General features: G+C 35.9%; 1 protein-coding gene across 26 annotated transcripts in view; it reads right to left on the minus strand.

Moving 5' to 3' along the window:
• Window positions 1-720: 720 nt before the first annotated feature.
• Window positions 721-21,238, minus strand: part of NRCAM (neuronal cell adhesion molecule) — a 146,499-nt gene continuing 125,981 nt past the window's right edge. For 15 of the 26 annotated variants that reach the window (XM_066550419.1, XM_066550426.1, XM_066550420.1 and 12 more), the window contains 4 exons: window positions 20,519-20,671; window positions 16,940-17,071; window positions 13,749-13,827; window positions 721-4,236 (listed from right to left, as the gene is read on the minus strand). In XM_066550419.1, coding sequence (XP_066406516.1) covers window positions 3,999-4,236; window positions 13,749-13,827; window positions 16,940-17,071; window positions 20,519-20,671 — 602 coding nt within the window. In that variant the 3' untranslated portion in view covers window positions 721-3,998. Of the gene's footprint in view, window positions 4,237-4,791; window positions 4,850-10,042; window positions 11,980-13,748; window positions 13,828-16,939; window positions 17,072-20,518; window positions 20,672-21,238 lie in introns of those variants that run through there. The other 11 variants (XM_066550436.1, XM_066550433.1, XM_066550434.1 and 8 more) reach the window with 4 other exon arrangements.

Below are 21,238 nucleotides of genomic sequence, written 5' to 3' on the forward strand. Positions count from 1 at the left end.
TCCAAACCCAAATGAAAATCATCCTTCAGGTATTGAACATGATCACAATTTTTTACCAGCTCATTTACATGTGAGCACAGTAAGGAATGTCGTGGATATTTTTGCTGCCAAAACTCATGAGAACACTGGGATAACTAACCATTTTTCTCCTTGCTTACAGTCACAACAGATCACATCTACTGTCAATCATAGTCCTGCTAACATGTATTTATCTTGACAGTTTGATCTAAAGTTTCCACTTCTCATGTACAAAGAGCAGCCAGAGATTAAAACATGATGGCCAGTTGGATTTACTTTCACTCTAGGGGCATCATTTGGGGATAGATTCCTACAAGTAGTACATTCAGTTATTTCCATCTTCCCACAAAACCAGTTCCTGCTTCTGCCAAGTCTCTGAAATGTTCTTTCCTAAGGTAGATGAAGGGGGAAAAAAAGAGAGGGAGTGGGACAGAAACATAACAAAGGACAATTGCTTTTCAGAAATGACTGGAATCTCATTCTCTTTCTGATTTTCTCCCCCCTCCCATTTTTTTTTCAGAAAAGAAGACACTTCCAGATGGTAGCTAATATTTCTTCATATATAATTCCTAGGATTTCGTTTTAACATAGACCAGACATCATGAAAAGAGATTTTGGTTCCCAAATCTTTTGCCATTTTGCCTCTGCTAAGAGGAAATTGCATTTTCCTAGGAACAATGTGAGAATAGATTACAAGAAAAATTACGATTGGGGTATCCTCTTTAATTCCCTCAGGATTTATACAATCACTTCAGTGAGAATAAAATCAAAAAGTATATCAGTAAAAGAAAAGTGTAGCAACTATACGTATTAGTACACTTTGGGGAACATGCATAGATAATGTATGTGTGTCTCCAAAAATTGTTACTGTATGAAATCCTTCTCCCCAACTATGCCTAGGGAACTCAGACCTCTCTTTTCAGGAAGTATTCTTTAATTGAAACAGAAACAGCTGTATTTCATATCTCCCAGACAGTCTACATTGCTGCAAAAATCAACAGATACCTGTACAAAAACCAAGGCAGCCGATATCTGAAGATATTGCGAAGATATTTGAAGATAAAAGTGCCAGAACTGAGTCTGTGCAGGTGACAGGAGCAGAAATATCCAGGGGTTTCCAGTTAATATGGGAAGGCTGGCAGAACAGCTTCTGATTCAGTGATAAGATCCCTCTTTCAAGTATCATGCCCACTCATCAGCTTTTGGATACATCTCCTGAAGCACCTGCATCTCTTGGAATCCATGGCTCTCCTGCAGTCTTCTACGCAGAACAGCTGCCCTCCTGCCCAGTCTGTTTCCATTCATATATAGGATAGACAAGATATGAAAAGAGCATTGCAATGGATTTTGTGTACTGTAAAAGATGATGACTAAAAATTCCTCACTTCATATTTAAAAACAGATAACCATAAGTTTGTATGTCAGACAATTCCTTTAGGACACAAAATCCTTATTTGGGATCCTATCTGAGGGCTCTTAATTTCAAATCAACATTACTTTCTCTTATTCACACTTACAGGTATGGAACATGACTGTTTCAGTTATTTTCTTTGCAGTAATATGACTAAATAAATAATAAAAACATTCATGGAAGTAAAATGTAAATCACAGATTTCAAATGGAAACGGTCAGACAAATTTACCATTTTTTCAATTGGTAGCATGTGAAGGTATGCAAGTTTCTGTAAATAATTTGGTGACAGTAATGGAAGTTCTGTAACATCATGGGAACAACCTCTGTCAGGGCTCTTTCATGCTGTTTTACTACTTTGAATTCTTAATTACAAGACTAATCTGATGTGATTTTTACTGCTAGTGTAAACAGAACAAACAGTGAAATTTTAAAACCACATTTATTTTTAATACAAAATCCGTTGCACTATTACAGAAGTGAGCCTTTATGTTTACCCCCACATGCACAGATAATTCAGCATCTACAATTAAATAAGAGTAAAATGATATTTTTTTACCAAAACCATTGGCAAATCCTGTGAAGAAATGTTCTCTTTGTGCTTTGTAATCAGTGTTCATAGAATTCATTTTGTATTTCAGTTCCCATTAAAAAAACTGACCAATGGAAAGCTCAAAGGTGCGAAAGAAGCTTATTACAGCTGGGTTACATTTGGGATTACTTCAGTTGTGCTTTACCTACAATATATACATGAAAGCTGCAAGGTGTCCTATGGGCTAATGTAGTGCACTGGCAAAAGCTCTGAATGGTTCAGTTGGAATCTGCAGTAAATGAGCAGATAACTATTTTATTTTCACAGAAAAAAAAAAAAGAAAAAAGAAAAAAAAATTAAGTAGATGCTTTAAAATACCATGCACACCATTGGCTATAGTACTTCTTACACAGTACAACATAAGCTTTCTTGGTTTATTTGTCTGTAACACCTAGAAGCATATAGCATCTACGCTTTAAGTGTATTTACAAATTCAACAAAATATCTACATATAAAAAGCTTACTTAAAATTAAACTTGATGCAAGTTATGAAAAACCAATTTATTGGCAAATGAAACTGAGCATTCCTTCAACCATAGGTTGTTATAAAAATTTATATTTGGAGGTAAACATTTGATTGATATAGTATGCAAGAAAATAATTTTTTAACCGATAAGGGAAATCCTTTACCAATAAACCGTATTAGCACTTGTCAGATGGAATGCTGTGGTCTGAGCGTAACCCCCACACTGCTTCAGGCTGGAGATAATTACAAAGCTGCCACACTGATCAGGCTGGGACACAGAGAGAAATGCACTCTCACCAAATGATGGAGTCAGCTGCTTTGGGTTTTTAATGATTTATTTTACAAGAGCTTATTCCTTGCTGTGTTAGTAAATAATTTAACTCTGGTTGTGTTTTGGGATTTTTGTTTGTTTTGTTTGTTTTCATTTTTGTTTTAAGTATTCTAAGGCCATGAAAACATGTTGTGCTGTAACTGTGTAGAAAGCTTTTTCTAAAGGGAAAAAAAATCATTCTTTATGTAATTTAAAATATTTTAAACTTTCCATTTTTAGCACAACAGTTTCATAACACTTCTTTTTCTTCACATTTTTCCTTTATTTGGCAATGACAGTAGTCTGCTAATCACAGTTTACACTGCACCAACTGATTTAGTAGTACAGCACATTACGGAATGCATATTGTATAAAGGCACTGAATGTAATTTGCCCTGTGTTTTCTGGAATATTTTCCTTAATTTTTAAAGTTTTTCTTTCAGTGACTGTAAAAATTACAAAATGCATTGCAATGCATATCTTTTATGCCCTAAAATCAATTCAATATGTTTTGATGTAAAAATAGAACACTGTACTGCCGTAATACTCGACAGATTAAAAAGGCTATAAAGTAATAGGAGCAAAGAGCAGATAATAGGGTCTCATTAAGCATCAGCAAATGCAAGTGTCATACTTAAATCATTTAGCATTTATATACTGTACATACTGTTCCTAACTGTCTTGCAAAAAGACATATGATAGCTAGACATTAAGTCACCAATTTCACAACAATGTCCACAAAGACATTGAAGTTCTATATAATACTACTATAACACTCTGACATTGAGAACGGAATTCATATCCAGGGATTCAGCTGAGGACTGCATAACAAATTGTCAAACCATGTCTTTATAGTGTACACAAGATTATCTGTGAGTTGTGTAGGGGGGTTTTTTTCCATGCATTTTACTGTATTTTCAACAGGAAACAAAATTACAAGCTGATGTTACTGTTTGTGTCAGTTCCTTTAAAAAAAAGTAAAAATACCCAAGTTTTGAACAAAATTTGAATTTTCTATTTTGACTCATAGTAACATACCACTTACTGTGTCATTATGCTGTGTACTGGTGTTAACCTGCATGTTCTCATAGCATTAACTTCTGGTGGTGAGGAGCTCCGATACCTGCGTGTTCATAGTATGAGAAGGAGGATGTACAAGTGCTTTAAGCAAATTGGAGATACAAGGGGATCAAGTTCTGTGGTTACACAAATGAATTCATGGCATTTACAGGAGAAGGAGCCTCAGAGCTTTCATTTCCTTCTGCAGGTTCTTTCTCTTTTTTACCACTATATTGTCCAATAAAGGAGCCATCCTCATTGAACTGACCATTTACACCTTCTCCATAGTCAACTAAACTATCATCACTGTCTTCTTTTTTCACAGTTCTGTCTGAAGGTGTCCGGCTTCCTTTTTTTAGAGGTTTATGGTCCTCTGCATCGCTGCAGACACAAACAAACAAACATGGGATTAATGAATGTACTGTTTATTAAGACAAAATCAGCCATGCATGCAGATTTTATGAAAAGCGTGTGTGCAGCCCTATAATCCTTTAGTAAACCCACATCACATTGTAGAGACAAATCAATATGATGCAGTTCACATGGAAACATGGTGTAAGAATGGTTTAAACAGAGAATGTCTTCAGTGGCAGGAGGGGGAGTTGTAGTTTCTTGTATTTTTTTCCCCCATCGTGCATGACTTTACAGTGGGTCCTTGGCTTAGAGGTCATGTAGATGCAACTGCAAGCATTAAGAAGTGGGTTGTAAAGCTATAAAAAATAATTTGTTTGTTCTCCAAAGTAACAAGCTCATGATGTGCCATGAAGTTAGTCTGTTAAACTTCTTAATTTCTTTGACTCCTTGAAAATGAATGAGGAATGAATTTGGTTAAATGAAATATACTGATTTTCTTTACTAGTATAAAGAAAATAAAAGAGCTGCATTTCAAATAATTTGTTACATAATGCAGGCCAGACTTGCAATTTTTAACCTTACCTTTCAAGAGACCTACATATTCCATTAAATGGGTGCAGAAGAAACAAATGAAAATAGCCTAAGAAGAAAAGCAAAGTCCATATCCTGATAGTGATCAGTATTGTATCAATAATAAGTTGCTCTTAAAATTTCTACAATATTTACTGTATTGCAGGTAAAGCAACAATTTAGCTTACAGTAGCTAGAATTGAGGAGTTGAGAGCATGCTTAGTCTTTTTCATTTCTTATCAGATCCATCTCCCTACCCTACTCCATGACTGATAATGTTCTGACAATGATGATGGTGATTTGGAGGACAACAGAAAAAGGAAAGGAAAGAAAGGCCAGTAGAGGAGATCCCTGTAGCAAAGAACTGTGGTCTTTCCTTTGTCAGTGAAAAGCTGCAGCACCATCAACATCCTCAAATAAATTTGCAGCTGTGGTAGGCTTGTATTTCATGAAATATAGTTGGGCTCTTTTCAGAATCCTTTACATTGCACTTCAGTGTCAAGATGAGGACTTCAGCAGCAGCTCCAAAGCATTTTGAATTGAAACCCACCATTGCCAGCTGCACTTTTGGGTGCAATTATATACCTTGTCTTAAACAGAACATGTGACTCGATTTCCATATAGGGTACAAAAAAATGAAGTGGTTTGGGGTTTTTATTTAGATTCACAGCTTATGGGAAATATAAAGAAACACATAAAAAATATTAAAGAAACAAAATTACATTTTGCAATTTCTAGAACACTAGGCTGAATATATACTCAGCAAATTATTTTAACCCTCTTATTCCTAAAACCTTTATTCTTATAAAATAATGCATTTTTTTTCTAACTAATACCTTTAAGCACCCAGAGAAACCATATATATATATATATGGGTGTGTGTGTGTATATATATATATATATATGTAAAACACAAACACAGGATGTACAAGGCCACATCAGATCATATAGTTAGCCAACAAAAGCCCTGTTGAGAAACTGTTGCTAGAAAATCATTACTGCCATTTTCCATCAAGCTGTTTCTCCTCATCACCTTTTTCTTTTGTTTGTTTTGGAAAACACTAAGTTATTAAATTCTAAAAGAAGGCCACCTCTAATATGCATATACTTACAGAAAAGCATACCAGAGATTTTATCATTCTGCATATATACCAGAAAAAAAGTGGTAGGAATATCTCTCTTATTTACATGTAAGAAAATCCTCATGCTCAAAGCACACAAAAGAAAAACCTCCAAATGTGACTGTATCAGGCTTGATGTTTTACTTATTGTGGTGTACCAGGCACGAGGATAAATGTCATTCATCTGTGCTCACTGGTGCTACAAACATAGAGGCAAATAACATTTAAAAGACTGTACTCCAAAATTTCAAGAATCCAGCAGCAAAGTGAAAATGTTTGTAACACTATGAGCACAAGCAGATTACAGAGACATTACTGAAGAGAGTTCATTTTGGAAGGACCCCATATTTAAATGTTGAATATGGAATTGAGTATTTAATACTCATACACAATGTAGTTTCTCCAATGCCCCCATCAGAAGGTATTAACAGTTATTAAAAAAGACTACAGGAGTCAAAAGAAGGCCTGGCCCTCCTGCTGAAATTGTAACCAGTCCTTCTCCCAGGGAAGATCTGCTTTCTGGGTTAGTCTGTTAAGGAAAGGGCACTGGTATATGGTTTGCTGTTTAATTTCAGGTGAATAGCTTCATAGTTCTTTACACCATAATATGCAGAAATTAAAATAAATTAAAATTGCAGTTGTATCATACTCCGATTGGTCATGAATCTCTGTGCAAATATTCTAAAGTATGACTCTAAGCCAGTGTAATTCACTAGGTTGGAATATACATATATAAACAATATGCCACTACTGTATAAATACACCAACATTTTTGTGTTTAATCCAATGAAAAGATTGATTTGCCATTACAATTTAGAAAAATCTCAGTATGAGAACTTCTGCTTTCTGTTGCTCTTCTGGTTTTCTTATTTATATTTTTGCAAATGAAGTTTATTTATAAGACAAACAATGAAGAAATACTTACAGAGTTGCATTGAGTATAAGGTTTTTTCTATATTTTAGTCAAGATGTGAAATCCACAATCTCTATAATTGAAAGCAAACAACTGCAGATTTACCCAGGAGTGTAACTACATGGAGGTGGGTACTGGTGTGAGAGGACAGTCACAGAAACTGCAAAAATCAAATCTGAACCCGGGGATTCCTTCACTTGTTGCACTATATAAGTCTAGAGAGAGGTTCTGTCAGGACTCTGGCAGTGGGAAAAACAAGTGGGATTATCCAAGATGCTTTACACTCCTGGTTCAGAAAAGATAACATATGCCATGGTACCATTTTTTCTGTATCAAACTGAATTATGACTCTTAAAATGAACACAGTGTTTTGGGTGGAAGAGAAAGAAATTGGGAAAAAAACCCAAACAAATAAGAAAAGGAGAAAAAAAGTGAACACATCAATGTTTTGGACAACACTTTTGCTACCCTGGGGATTCAAAACAGAGGAGGGGCTCTGGTGGTCTGGCAAAATGAGTGTATTATCTGTTTCCTGACAAGAAGCAAACTACAAAAACTGCTGAATTACATTAGGAAGAGCTATAGAACACTTTAGACAGTAGAATATATAATATTATATTGCCAAAACATGGTAAAGCCATAAATTTTGATACTGTACCCACAAGGTTTGCCAACCTTGCTTACAACTGTTCATAAAACTATTCCAAAGTGCAATCAGGATAAATCATAGTTTCTTTCTGTTTCTGTTTGGGGTTTTGCTTGCTGACTTCTATTACATACCTAGTGTAATACTGTGATATTAAAAAATAAATTGCAAATTGGGTTGACTAAAATTACAGTGGTAAATTGAAGAAGTTTTTTAAAGCGTCATTTATGCAGTGCATATAATTAATAGTCAGAAAACAATACTTGATGGGAACCAAACATGAGGTGAGAATGGGTATGCTTTATTTAGAGCCATGGAAGTTAAGTGTTGCCATACTTTTACTATTTTTTGCTGTAAAAATAAATTCCATACTAGTATCTTTTTAGGGATGCAAATTTCTCAAAGAAGACTCATATGTACCAATCATTTTGATAGGTACTTATATGTACCATATACACTTCTTTTCAGTAAGAAAAGTGTTTCTTATATTCTTCTTTGTATATTAAAGCATATTCTAAAAGCATGATTTAAATATTAATCATTAATGATTGCTATTATATGAATATGTTTCTCTTTCTTCTTAGTTTAATGAAACACATCTCAAACTTGAAGTTAATTATTAAGAGATATAAGTATGAAGGTAACAATAACATAAGTGCAAAGTACAAATTTATTTGTTTAAAAAAAGTAATTCCATTTCACAAGCTTATCAATTATTGAAAGAAATATGTACCTTGAAATCTCCTTTCTTCTTTCAACTTTTCAATTTTTCTTCCTTAGATATGGGTACATGCAGCAACCAGTCAGAATGGGGAAGACACTTTTACGATGCCTCTGCAGTCCAGCAGGCAACTAGTTCCCAACTAAACTTTGCCACATTCACAGACATGCAAAAAGACTCAATATATGGTTAGCAATATACTACTTTTCCTCACAGCACAACTGTCAGGTGAAAGGCAACACGAAACAAAGTGGGTAAAACATTCTGGGCAATGAGACACAGAAAGTGGATGCAGAAGATGAAAACTGTTAGCAGTAAATTCCTTTTTCTGTGACCTCAGGTCAATAGCCCAGAACTGTTTAAGTAAAAGCAATGAGGTAAAGCCACAGAAATCCCTTCCTCTATGGCTTCCCTGCATACTCCAGGAGAATCTGTCCCTATACCTAAGAGGTTTCTGCTGACACTCTTAAATTATTAGGACTGTGAGTCCTAATATTATTACAGTCACTCCAGACTTCAAACCATTTTACTATTTCTTATTTAAGCACACCTGTATTAGTCTTCTGAGTAGTTTTTCATTAACATCTCTCTAATATTCAATCTTCAATCCTGACAGAAGCTGGAAAAACTGGGTAATGAAGCCTTGGCTTTAAAAAGCAATGTGCTGAAAAAGTTGTTAATCACACAAGTATTAAAGAATTAAAACAAGAATTGTCAAAGAAAGTACATGTGCGTAAATTAGAACACAGTGAGACCACTGCCAAATCCAATTGGACTGTTCAGTTCTTCAGGCAGTCCACTGAGATAACCTCTTGTTCTGGAAGGGACCAAGCTTAGAGTTACAGTCTTGAGGCACAAATCATGGCTAGGTCCCTAGGGAAACACATCTAAGCTGCAAGTTAAGTAACTACAAGAGAAAAACCCCACAATTGTGGTTACAAACTTTATTTTCATTGTTAGTTAGCTCAGAAGAAGGAAGAGTAATATATTATCTAGAAATCCCAGAACTCTCTGCCACAGTGTCTCACAGCATATCCTAGAATTTCTAGGAAAAATACTGTGTCAAAATATTGAAGAAAAGAGGCAAATAATTCACCTAAATGTGCAAATATCCTGCATTACCACACTATCAATCCAACCACTGTAGTTGCCTTGTCCTGTTTCATCTTCTTAAGAACATTCTTCAGACCACTGGACTTTCATCCTTCCCTTGTAGTTGCTTGCTTCCAGTCTTCCTACCCATGAACTCACGGGTCTGTAGCTGTCATAACTTCTTAATTTCTCTCCATTTATGGACCAAGAGGAAAATTTAGGCTGCTTTATACACCTACACTGACCTCAACACACATCTGTGGTACTTATTCTGTTTCTTGCAGGTTCTTGGTGTAGACAATGACTGTCCACAATTTATTGTCTCAGTCTTCTACAACTCAGAAAACCACTGAGAGTGCAGAGAAGATTGCTACAGAGGCACTGTTTTCCCTTATTATGTAAAAATGAAGGAATCCATCCAGTCACAGGAACATAGCATCCATAGTCATTCCAAAGTTCCCGAAACACCTGCATTTCCTAAAGCATTATTTCCTTCACTAGATCAATATGGCAGAAAAATCTGATTGCTGTCTGGTCCTGCAGACCAGCCAACTCTCACGCAGAAAGTATTCTCTTAGTTGAAGTTGAGGAGTGCAAAACTTCAAACAAATCCGAAGCATCCCAAGACCACTAAGAAGCCGAGAAATAGAATGGGAAAAAACCCTCCCCCCTAAAGAGAGAGGATTTGAGAGCTATGATTTCTCTAGCTTAATTAGTCATTAAGATTTAAGTAACTTCATAATTTAAATCTTTCTTGGAAACACCTAATTTTCTAAGCACTGGGTTTATTTGTCCAGAAATACTGAAACATTTCCATGTCTTTCACTCTTCTCAGTTCCTGAGAAACTAGGAAGCAAGTTTATGTTCTTAGAAAGTTCCTCTTGATGGTCTGATATCTCTCTGAAAGTGAGATGTCTTTTCATACTTGGCATGAAATGACTGTGAGACCTTATACTTTCCCTTCCCTCCTTTAAACTTTGGGGGAGAACGCAAGGAACTCACACACTTGTGAGGAGAACAGGAAGAGCTTCCAGCAGAGCTCTTTTTTTTCCTCTGACCTAAGTAGTGCTTGTGTTCTGAGACATCCTTCATGATCTGGACTAAGGATTCACCAAAGAGCTTGCCCCCTGTGTATGGCAAGGACAGCAGTTTACATTTCAGATCTAGTGATGAGCTCCAAGGACGCAGCCAGAGAGCTCTCCAGGCTACAGTGAGGCATGCCACATTTTTAACAGTGAGTCTGAGAGAATCCTCAGCTGCATCGTGGATAAAATTAGCTGCAATTTTACACAGCCTGCGTTTTCTCTGCATGGCACCAGATGGGACCCATTTCTTTTTGAATCTAGCTCGTTCTTCCTCTAACCATATTAGTAAAGCTTTAGAAGCATAAGTGCAGTAGATAGATACTCCAAGCTGGGCTGCAACTAGCTTGAAAGATCTTTTAATTGCTTCCTCAATCTTTCTGTCAGTAGGATCTTTAGGGAGAGCATCTGCATTATCAGGCACTGACAGTAGAGAATTACCAGTAACCAATACTCTGTCTACCTCAGGCAAGGTTCCCCACAAAGCAGCTTTGTCCACTGGAAAAGGATAGAGCTTACGTAGGACTGGTGGGGCTTCATGCTTGCCTTCGGGATTTCCCCAAATTCTGCAGACAAGATCTTCCACAGCTGAATGGATAGGAAGTGCATTATCTACCTTGCCTTCTTCAGAGGGGATAAGTAGTTCTTCAGAGGCACATTCAGATTTGGAAGATTTTAGCATTAGCACCCTCTTTATGTGTTCAAAAAGGTAATTCTGATTCTCCATGTCAAATTTACGCAGAGGATCTGGTCCCTCTGGATCTTCTGTAGGGGACTCAGATGCCACCTCTCCATCTTCAGGGGCTGATTCAACCTCCAAGGCCTTGTCAGCCTCAGGTTTCTCCTTCCCAGAAGCTGTTTGATCTTTTAAGCTGTCCATATGATCAAACTCAGAAGTCTGGGAACTGCTCCCAGATGCTTCTAAAGGAACCAGTGGAACTTCTGTAATTGGTACCCTGGGATGCTTCACTGAATGGGACCTAGCCTGTGCCACAGATGTTATGCTTTGTCTGGCTGCTGTCAAAGCATCCTTTAAGACAGTGGCCAGCTCAGGCAAGATTACAGATTTCATTAGTGAATTCTTTTCAGATTCGGAGAAGTGAGTAGCAGTAGAAGGTCTTACCTTCCTGTGGCAGGAGCTCTGCGTGTCGTCTGAATCTGAGCTGCAGTCTGGGGTCTGGCTGCACCAGTGCTGGAGAGAAGAATGCTGCCTTGCCAGTAAGCCACCAATTGAGTTGCAGCTGAGGGGTTGCTGGAAAGGGGATGGCTGTCCTGCCTGAGAATCTGAGCCCTCCTCCAACCCCATAATGTGTTGCTCAGAAGCATGATGTCTAGAGCCATGCCTGTACTTCCATTTGTCTGACCTCTTTTCCTCTTGGCAAAGGGAAGGAGAGACAGAACTAACCCTTGTAAGCTCTGAAGACTGCCTAGCCCTCCTCCTGGTGTAGGAGGTCTCTGATCTGGTGCTGGAGTATTGATCCCCTGACCTTCTGAAGAAGTTGGATCTGTCAGATCTCACAGACTTTGCTTTGGTAAAGACAGGGTTTGCTTCAGGAGAATTGGCACAGCTACCTTTTGTTTTCTTTTCCTTGTCCAGTTTCTTTCCTGTCCAAGCAGACATGGACCTGAAGTGATGAAAAAAGTTCAAAATACTCGAATTCCTAGATCTTTCAAAAATTACATTTTTTTCCAAGGGAAACCCTATACCCTTTTTCCTCAAAGAAGCACCGCATCATGTGAGGCAGACAAACTGGGAACTGAGTGACTGCAGTGATGCTGGGCTGCAGAGAGGATGACAAGGTATCTTCTGTAATCTGACTGGTTGCTGCTCCTGCCCTGTCTCTAAGGAAAAAAGAGGAAAGCCCAATATAGACTAATTACACAGAAATACATTTTTAAAAGGAGGTTTTGCAGGGTACATAGAACTCTCCCATTGAATAAGTGTGAAAGCTTGGCATGCATCTGCCCATATTCACTAGACATGAGTGAATGAATGCATTATAAAATAATTTAATAAAGCTCTAGATCATTCTTTAGATTAACTCAAGCCACTTAAACATGGAGACATAAATTAAAATCTTGCTACAGGTCACACATGAAAGCAGGCTTGAATACTTATTCCAGGCCTGAGAAAACATGCATTGAGGTCACATCATTTGTACAATTCTGTACAAAGGTCAGTTTCTGCTGCTGGAAGTTCCAAGAATCAAGAACCAGTGGAGCAATACAGGAGTATGCAAACTAGGCTTCCCAGGAAAACTTATACAGTACTTAAACTCTCCTTCCAAAGATTGCTCTATACTTCCTTTTTTATCTGTTGAATTTAGGTAATTCATATGAACTTACAGCTGTAATAAAATACTATTCTGAACTCATTAACCTAAGAATGGAGTATATTGTTTTTAATCAGAGAAGAATAAACAGAAACTGCTCCTTAGCATTCAGAACTGCACATCTAGTCCTGTCAGATCAGGATGTACCTTTTCCTTCTATGAAGAAGCTATGGCAACAAAGTAGATCCTTCTTGAAAAAAATCTGCTTTTTCTATGTACATTTGTAAATGCCACATCTTTGCAATAATAAAGAACTTCTACAGTGCTTTTGACACAGGAATGCACCACAAAATCTATTTTATACCCACGTAAAATATAATCATATTGACCTATTTAGAAAATAGTAACATTATTTTTTGTACTAATCAAAAAACAAATAAACTGCTTATTTAATAAGCTATATTCATAATTGTTGTATGAATAGTCTTGCCAAGGCATGCTTTTGGTAATGCCAGATTTGGCTAGTATAAAGAAGAGTGTCAGGAATAAGAGCTGTGTTGCATGCTTTGAAGCTGCTTGCTATAGATCTTGTACTGAAATACATGAAAGGGAGATTTGCTTTCTTTGTAGGACACTCCTTCACCTCTGTGTATAACATCACTTCTTTGTTATTGGATTAGGTGTTAGAACTGGCAGCTATTTTAAACACATTTGTTTTCCAGTCAGCTTTCCAGATTGTCTTTGTTAGGCTTCAGTTAGAAATTTATTTTCAAAAACTGTAATGCTCAACATAGTGCCCCAACTAAGGACACTGCATCTGGCATTTGAAATCTCTGAAAGATGGCTTCGTAAATAAAGATTCCACACTTTGACTTTGAAACACACACAATGGTGTTTGAATGTGGTTTTCACCTTGCATTAGCAAATGGCTTATACTAAGCTTGGATAATTTTTTTTTTTCTAATGGTGTGGTTGAAATGTTATTTTTAGTTCTAAATAACACAGGATACAAAATCTTTGACATGGAAAAAAAAGTTAGTCTTAAATTAATAAGTGTGATACTATATACAGTACAAGTGTGATATGAACAGTGAACATGACAAACCACATCAGCTGCTCACCTGTATTCACCAAATGTTCCATCATCTTCCTTCATAGGTTGTATTTCTGGATCAGCATGTGCATCCTCCTTTTCCTTCACTAAAATATTTGAAATAGCAATTTTTATCATGAAACTGCAAGATGAGAAAATCTAAGACCTTAATTTCTCAAACTGATCACACTTGGCAGGAATGTCTTTCGAATAAAAACTATTTTTAAATGGGTCCGTAGGCTTTTTTTTTTCCGGAGGAAAAAGATCTGCTAATTAGTGATAGGATTTTATTTCCATTCAACTATGACTGCAAGTCATTTTGTATTAGCAGAACTTTTTCTTTCTTTTATTTCTAGCAAAAAGAGAGAAAATTGTTAAAAATCCTACTAAAATAACTTATTTACTTAGATTATTAATAGAGTTATTGCCTAATCAAATTTGAATTATTTAGTTCTACTTAACAATGCTCTCTATTTCTTCTTGATATTCTTCTCATAATGATAGATAAAACTGAATCAGATTCTTTTTTTTTCACTCTCAGTTTGAACATTTTCTGCTTTAACTTCATGTAGTAAGCCTCCAAACAATTTTAGATTTTTTTTCCATTATTAATAATTCTCAAAATACTAGGCATGGTTTGTTTCTTTTCTACAACGTGATCAAACCCAACGCAAAGTCACATACACTGGAACCTAAATTTTACACAATTGTATTTCTTGCACATTCTGGTTTTAGGTTTAATCCTTGTTCACTGGTGGGAATAAATCTAGGCATATAACTTGTCCCTATAACATAATAAATGTAGCACACTGACACAGAAACCCACTAGCACCTGAGGAGTCAGATATTTACAGATGACATATATTCTTATAAGTTAAGATTGTTGACAGGATAAAACAATATACTGACTTTGAGAATTCTATTTATGGTTCTTCCCTTTGCCTTTTCATTTCTGTTTTTCTGGAATCTATTCAATTGTTTCCCTTGTCTAGCAGATACAGTTATATAATCCAATACACAATCTCTTGTCTTTTACTCTGGTAATCTCCACACTTTATTTGTACATCACTGATTTATGTGCCATTATTTAAGAGGATATTAATTATTCTTGACAGTATTTACTAAGTCCATAATTGCAGTAACACATATGGCCTTTAGACATATCGAGCTGTTACAACTTCATACTGAAGTAATGAATTACCTTCTACATACCACAGGCAACCTCAAGATGACATGCAAAAAATTATGATGAAAAAGAGTTCATAACTTAAATTTTCATAGATTTCATAACTTACATTTCATAACTTCAATTTCTCACTACCTGTGGAACAGTACATTTGCAGTGACCCAGGAAATACAAAGTCACTGCTATAAACACTAGTACAAACTGATTCTGGAAATCGTAAAAACAGTCCAGGTCCACCTTTATGTATGAGTCTGTATATACATAGGTATCTGTGCATGAAGAAACGTATACCTTGCAACTAATAATTCTGCAGAAGCAGCAAAAAGGACAGAATATCAAGGATCCACAGAGCAATGACAATCTTAGCATCCAACTGCCCTCTACACTTTTATGTAAAACTTCTGTTTTACTCTCCTCTAGATGGTGGCTCACTCTATGTCTTCCTTACTCTTTTTAGTTTCATCACTTCATTGTTTCAGTCACCTGAATCACTTTTTCTATGTCCTCTGTTATCTCATTTTCTCTTTAAAAAAATCCAAATATTAGGAAAAAAACCCTAAGATGATGTCTTTGGCCTGTGATATTTCTCTATGTACTACTATGTGTTCCTTAATCATCTGTTTTTTCACAGGCATAGGCAGCTGGAACAGAAACTTCTCTTACCTAATTTTTGCTGTCACTAGAAATCTTTGTTCTCGCTGTAAAACAATCTAACAGATTGGGCAGAATAGAATTCTTGTACTTAATAACATGATTGTCTCATAAAAATAATCTGCTATTCTAGTCCAGCAGATTTCCCTATGAAGAGCTGAAGTTCTTAGTGGTCCCTGACACTATGTTTTTAGAAGTGCACTGATCAAAATAAGCAGAAGAAAATAAAACAAAGTGTGGGTTTTATTTAATACTTTTCTAAATGCATCCATATTTTTCATGCCCAAATTAACAGTATGAACTTCAAGAAGTTTGAGTTGAATTTAAATAAGCATTCTAGAGTCTAGATATTTATTCTCAAACCTTAGGAGAAAATATTTTTTCATTAAATCAAGATTTTACATGAAACTTAGCAACTGTACTTTCTATTGCAGCTAGAATAGGAGAATGAAAAATCAAATTATCCTTGGATGCTCACTTGAAGTTCATTCATAGTCACTCATACCTCAACAGCTGCTCTGTGATCCTATCCAGCAGTACTGTGCAAGGTACAGTGGTTGTCACTGCCCTTTTCAAGAGAGCTTTGGTCTATGGAGCTATTCCATGGAAAGAAATATAATACTAGGGAAAGATATATATGATACCTGTATGTCCACATACATACACACACATACATGCCTTCTGTAAAGTACACCAGGAGGGATGAGTGTTTTGATAGAAGACATACATTGTCTAGCTCCAATTTTTAATGAATAATTATAAAACATACTTGGCCATTCCTAGACATAATAGAAAAAGCCATTTATTTTACACCTCCTCTTAGAAAGAAAAAAAATATAGAAAAAATCCCCCAGCCTAACTGAAGGATGGTAACTTTAAACTTAGCTGAAAAACTGCAGAGGCTGAAGATGACACAGATTCTGGGAGGGAACTCAAGGTATTGGAAACAATATAAAATATGAAGAGATTTGTCCTATGGCATGCATTCCCATACTTTAAAGTAACCAGTAGCTATGATTTGGACTTTCTGACCAAATAAATTCTAACTCAACTCATGTTAGTGGACTAAACTCATCTGCATTGGACTTCAGAAAGTGGAATGTGCACTAGTGGTGACATTCCAAACAAAGCTCAACCTCTCTAGAGAGGTCATGCACTGATAGGACCCTCTGGGGATGAAGAAGGTCCTTCTCCTATGCTGAAATAGATGTAGGTTTCCTACCAAAAGGCAGATGGCTCCTGCCAAGCCCACCAAATGATCAGACTGATTTGCCATATACACAGTGTAAATGTAAACCAGCAGCAAATGTAATTTTCCAGTAAGCCTGAGATCTTAGTGGTTACCAACAGATGAATTTTCCTACCCTGGTTAAATAGCTTACCTGGATACTTGCCACCCTTATTCCTCCTTATGAAGCAAACAATGAGTAAAATCAAGATCAGAAGAGCAACAGCACACATTAGACCAATGAACCATCCTTGAGTAGCGATGTCTACCTGCCGGCTTGCCATTGCTAGAGATAAAAGAAGAAAAATTATGTTTTGCTGCATTTAAATGCTATGCTAATTCAGATAAATAATAGACAATATAATGTTCATCAAATAATAACATTCACTGTGAAAAATAGATAGCATTAAGAAAACCAGCAATTCTGTATTTTGTATTTCCATTATTCAGAATATTTCCAAGTACCTACGCATAGAAGTTAGTTTTCGGTATATAAAAAGTCTGCTAACATTTAAGCTTAGCAACTACTTTGCAAAATCTACACACATACTACATTACTTTCTACAAACCTCAAAACTATTCTCAACCATTTTGAATTAATTAAACTCCTGATATAAAATTTCAAATTGTAATTCACACAAATATGTCGATTGCATTCTCAAGATGAATAAAAAGCCAATACTGGTAAGCTAATGTATTTCCATCATTCTGAAATGGGGAAACAGATGGATCATTCAAGTAACCTAGCATTAAATTTCAACTAAAAATCAGCAATAAAGCATCCTTTAAAACTTTATTAAGCATCAGGTTTTCTTTCTTTCCTCAAACCCATACCTCATCCTACAATTAATTTATCATGATTACCATGATTTAGCATTAGTGAGGTGGGAAGCCTTCCCTTGGCACTATTTCTCTCCAAATGCTAACTCTAGCTGGAAGATAATGTAAATAATAAGCAAACTACAAAGAAAACACTACAGGCACTAATAAGAACAGGAATTAACTATGTGTTCTAGAGTCTGGATCTACTGGTCTCCAACACAGTAGGAGGATTATTCTGGTGAAGCTTATTTTCTCCTCTATTGCTGGAAATACACTACAGGCAACTTGATTTAGGATTAGCTGCTGGGAGAAGGTGGAAGAGTGAGAGGAGTTAGGGATACATGCTCCAAACAAAAAAAATATGAAGTGAAGGAAGATGAACATCTCTCCAAACCTGTCTTATTCATTCTTCAACTTCTTCTCCAGACCCAAAACCCAAGTATGAAACTCTGTGAAGAGCTGCTCAACTGACAGAATTCAAGCCAATGTCTCAGTGTCATTTTCTAGTTAAGGAGTGTGAGACAGGTATCTTAGAAAAGCAGCAATGGTCTCACATTCCTGACAGATTCTATGGAAACACAAAGTTCTTCCGATGTACAGAATCTCCAGTCCACTCCATACAGAAGACCAGTGTGTATTCCACTTTAGAAGTACTTTTTCTTTAAATGCTTATATTTGGTCTCACTGGACTATGACTTGATTTTCATCTAAATAATTCAGTGAGTTAATGTGCTCGGTTATTTTGGAGATACACTCAGAAGATTTCTCAGTCCTTGTTTATATTTTCTGATATTTTAGAAAGTGACTCTTATATGCACAAGAATTTAAACTGCTTTTACATCAAAGGCTCTACATCTCATATATAGTTTATATACCAAAATATTTCTACTCTTTATGCCACATATAAATGTACGTAAATACATATACATAAAATATTAAAAAGTGGCAATTAAAAAAGTCACAAAAGGAATCTTCCTCTGAACTACATGTGAAAATAAAAGAAAATTTTGTTTTCATCTTAAGGGTAAAATTATTTTGAGTTTTGTGCATCTGCATTCATAATAGGACATTAGATGTTGTATAATACATACTGTAACAAAATGCAAAAGCACAATTCACATTCAAATGTAGTAAGAAACAGAATCAAGCCAAAAACTCATGCATAAAAATATGCAAGGTAGATGGGAAGATGAAAACTTACTTATGCAGCTTCCTGTATTAGCTTACTGCATTTCCAGTAGGAAAGGGTTTCTAGATCTCTGTGCATCTTTAAAAATGGCACATTTCCTGCCTATGCTAAGCAAATTATTTGCTTCAGGCAGAACAATCTTGCATCTTGGTGAACCACTGATGCAGGAGTCAATGCAGAACAGTCTACCAGGAATGCCCAAAAGGATAAACCTGCACACTATGAAGATGCTCTATAGGAATGCTTGTCAAAGAAAAAAATGTGGGAAAAGCCTCATATTTGAAATACCAAAGTTTCATTCCTAATAAGGACATACTCCAGTGTTTGCCTCTTTGTCCACTCCATCTTTTTGCAGTGTTTAAAAGCTTTGACCAAGACTGAAGACAGTGTGACAGAAGATTTTTCTGTAAGAAATAGGCTGTTTAAAATTTCATGCTGAACATTGAAACTTGCCACTAGAAAGGAGAATGGAGTGTCTAAAGTCCCTTCTTCCTTAACTACACAGGGGAATGAGTTAACATGACTGGGTAAGTACAGGAATCCTTATCTACTGGCTCAGTAATTTTATGCAGGGAGATGCTTTTGGGAAGGTTTCCATGCAACTTGTTTTGAATTATATTACAGTCTTGGTCCTTGTTTTCTGCTCCTTTAGGCTTCAGATGTGTATATGCATAGCATTTCACAGGTAGGCTTTTGTACCACTAGCTGTTCCTGGCTCTGTATTCAGCCTGTACATATTTGCCTGGCACTGTTATTCAGCACTATGTTTTCAAACCTTCCTGCAACATGATAAACTGTGAACAGAAATTGAACGAATCAAAGGAAAAAATGACGATTTTAGAAAGTGCTCACTTTCAATCTGGCATACCCATTATCTATATTGTTGCCTGATAAATATAACATAAAGTTCAAGTGTACTTTTGTATTTTAAATACTTTTTATAACATTCTGGAGTTGGTGGGGCTACTGCTGTATAACTATGCACTGGCTAAAATGCTTAGAATGAGCAGAAGTGGCTGGCAAAGACAAAAATAATAACAGCTGACCAAGAACATGATGATGGCATGGCATGTGATGGCAACACAATATTCAGCACGACATCAAAGAACCTTCCAATAGACCCTTTTTCCTGAGTGCAACTGGCAGGCATTGCTGATTTGCTTACAGAGAAATAGGACTGCAGTAGGAACATAAGAAACTTAAACAGCCTTACTGATTCCCAGGATATATGTGTGACATCAAAATCCATATTAAACTAGTATATGGCAGGAAAAGAGAGATTTACAAGTAGGAATGTCTTAACACTGGTATAAATATATTAAATGAGACATCAAATTGAATCTGCATTTTCTGATTATGCAAATATTTTAGCCCTATAAAAAGCAGCATTATTTAAATACAGCCCTGTAATTATACTAATTGGAAATATAAGAAATAGGTCATCTTCAGTGCACAGCACACAGATGGAGTAAGGGCAGGGCATATATTGCCCCTAGTACAATCATGAGTCAAGTAGAGTGATTTGAAAGGATTGTAACATTCATAATTCAAACATAAATAAACTGGCATTATTTAGGCGTTTATAAAATAATTTAACATTGCTCTATGAAAGGAACATGCAAAGATTCTAGCTGCAGCATCTCTTGCTAGAAGCATTTCAGCATTGGTCTAACATGGTTCTGGCTAGGATACAGAAATGTACTACGGTACAGTGTGCCTCACCTGGACCTGTCTCAAACACATCCTCTGAACTCCTAAAACCAGACAGGCCCTCAGCACCAACCCGGACTTTATATGCTGTTCCTGGTGTTAAACCCTTTAAGACAAAGAAGCTTCGAGAACCATTTACAATTTCTTTTTTCCAATCTTCTTTGCCTATAAAAATTTTAGGAAAACAACAAATCGGTATTTTAATTTTATCTGTATTACTGAAAGTTTCTAGACAAAATACTACTGACAGTTACTTGACTAATCTATGGATCATCTGAGAAAAATAGCTGTTGTCTCAAAAATAATTATATAAAATTATGAGTAATAAATTGCATGCAACATATTAAAGAATTCGTTGTACAGTAATTATGAAACTATTTAAAACATTTGTTCCATTGTACTAAAGAAATAAAAATTTAATTTATTTTTAAAATGCTTATTGAACCTGTAATTATGAGAGACATTAAACAGATTTTAGACATTTTTTTAAATGACACTTGCAGTTTCAGTCCATATTTATTTTGGTCAAGAAGTTCTACTTCAAAATCTGAATCTCTCTTGTATCTTTTTTCTAGGACAGTCTCAGCTATTTCTTGGCCAATATCCAGAAAAATGCATTTCTATTCCAATTTTCAGATTAGTCACCTTTTGACATAACTTTAGAAGGATGAGGTATTTGAAAAGGAGTATCTTGCTTTTATTACCTAACTTTGTTCTAATTATTACCAGTAT

The sequence above is a fragment of the Molothrus aeneus genome, chromosome 5, assembly GCF_037042795.1.
Source record: "Molothrus aeneus isolate 106 chromosome 5, BPBGC_Maene_1.0, whole genome shotgun sequence".
Taxonomy (NCBI): Eukaryota; Metazoa; Chordata; class Aves; order Passeriformes; family Icteridae; genus Molothrus; species Molothrus aeneus.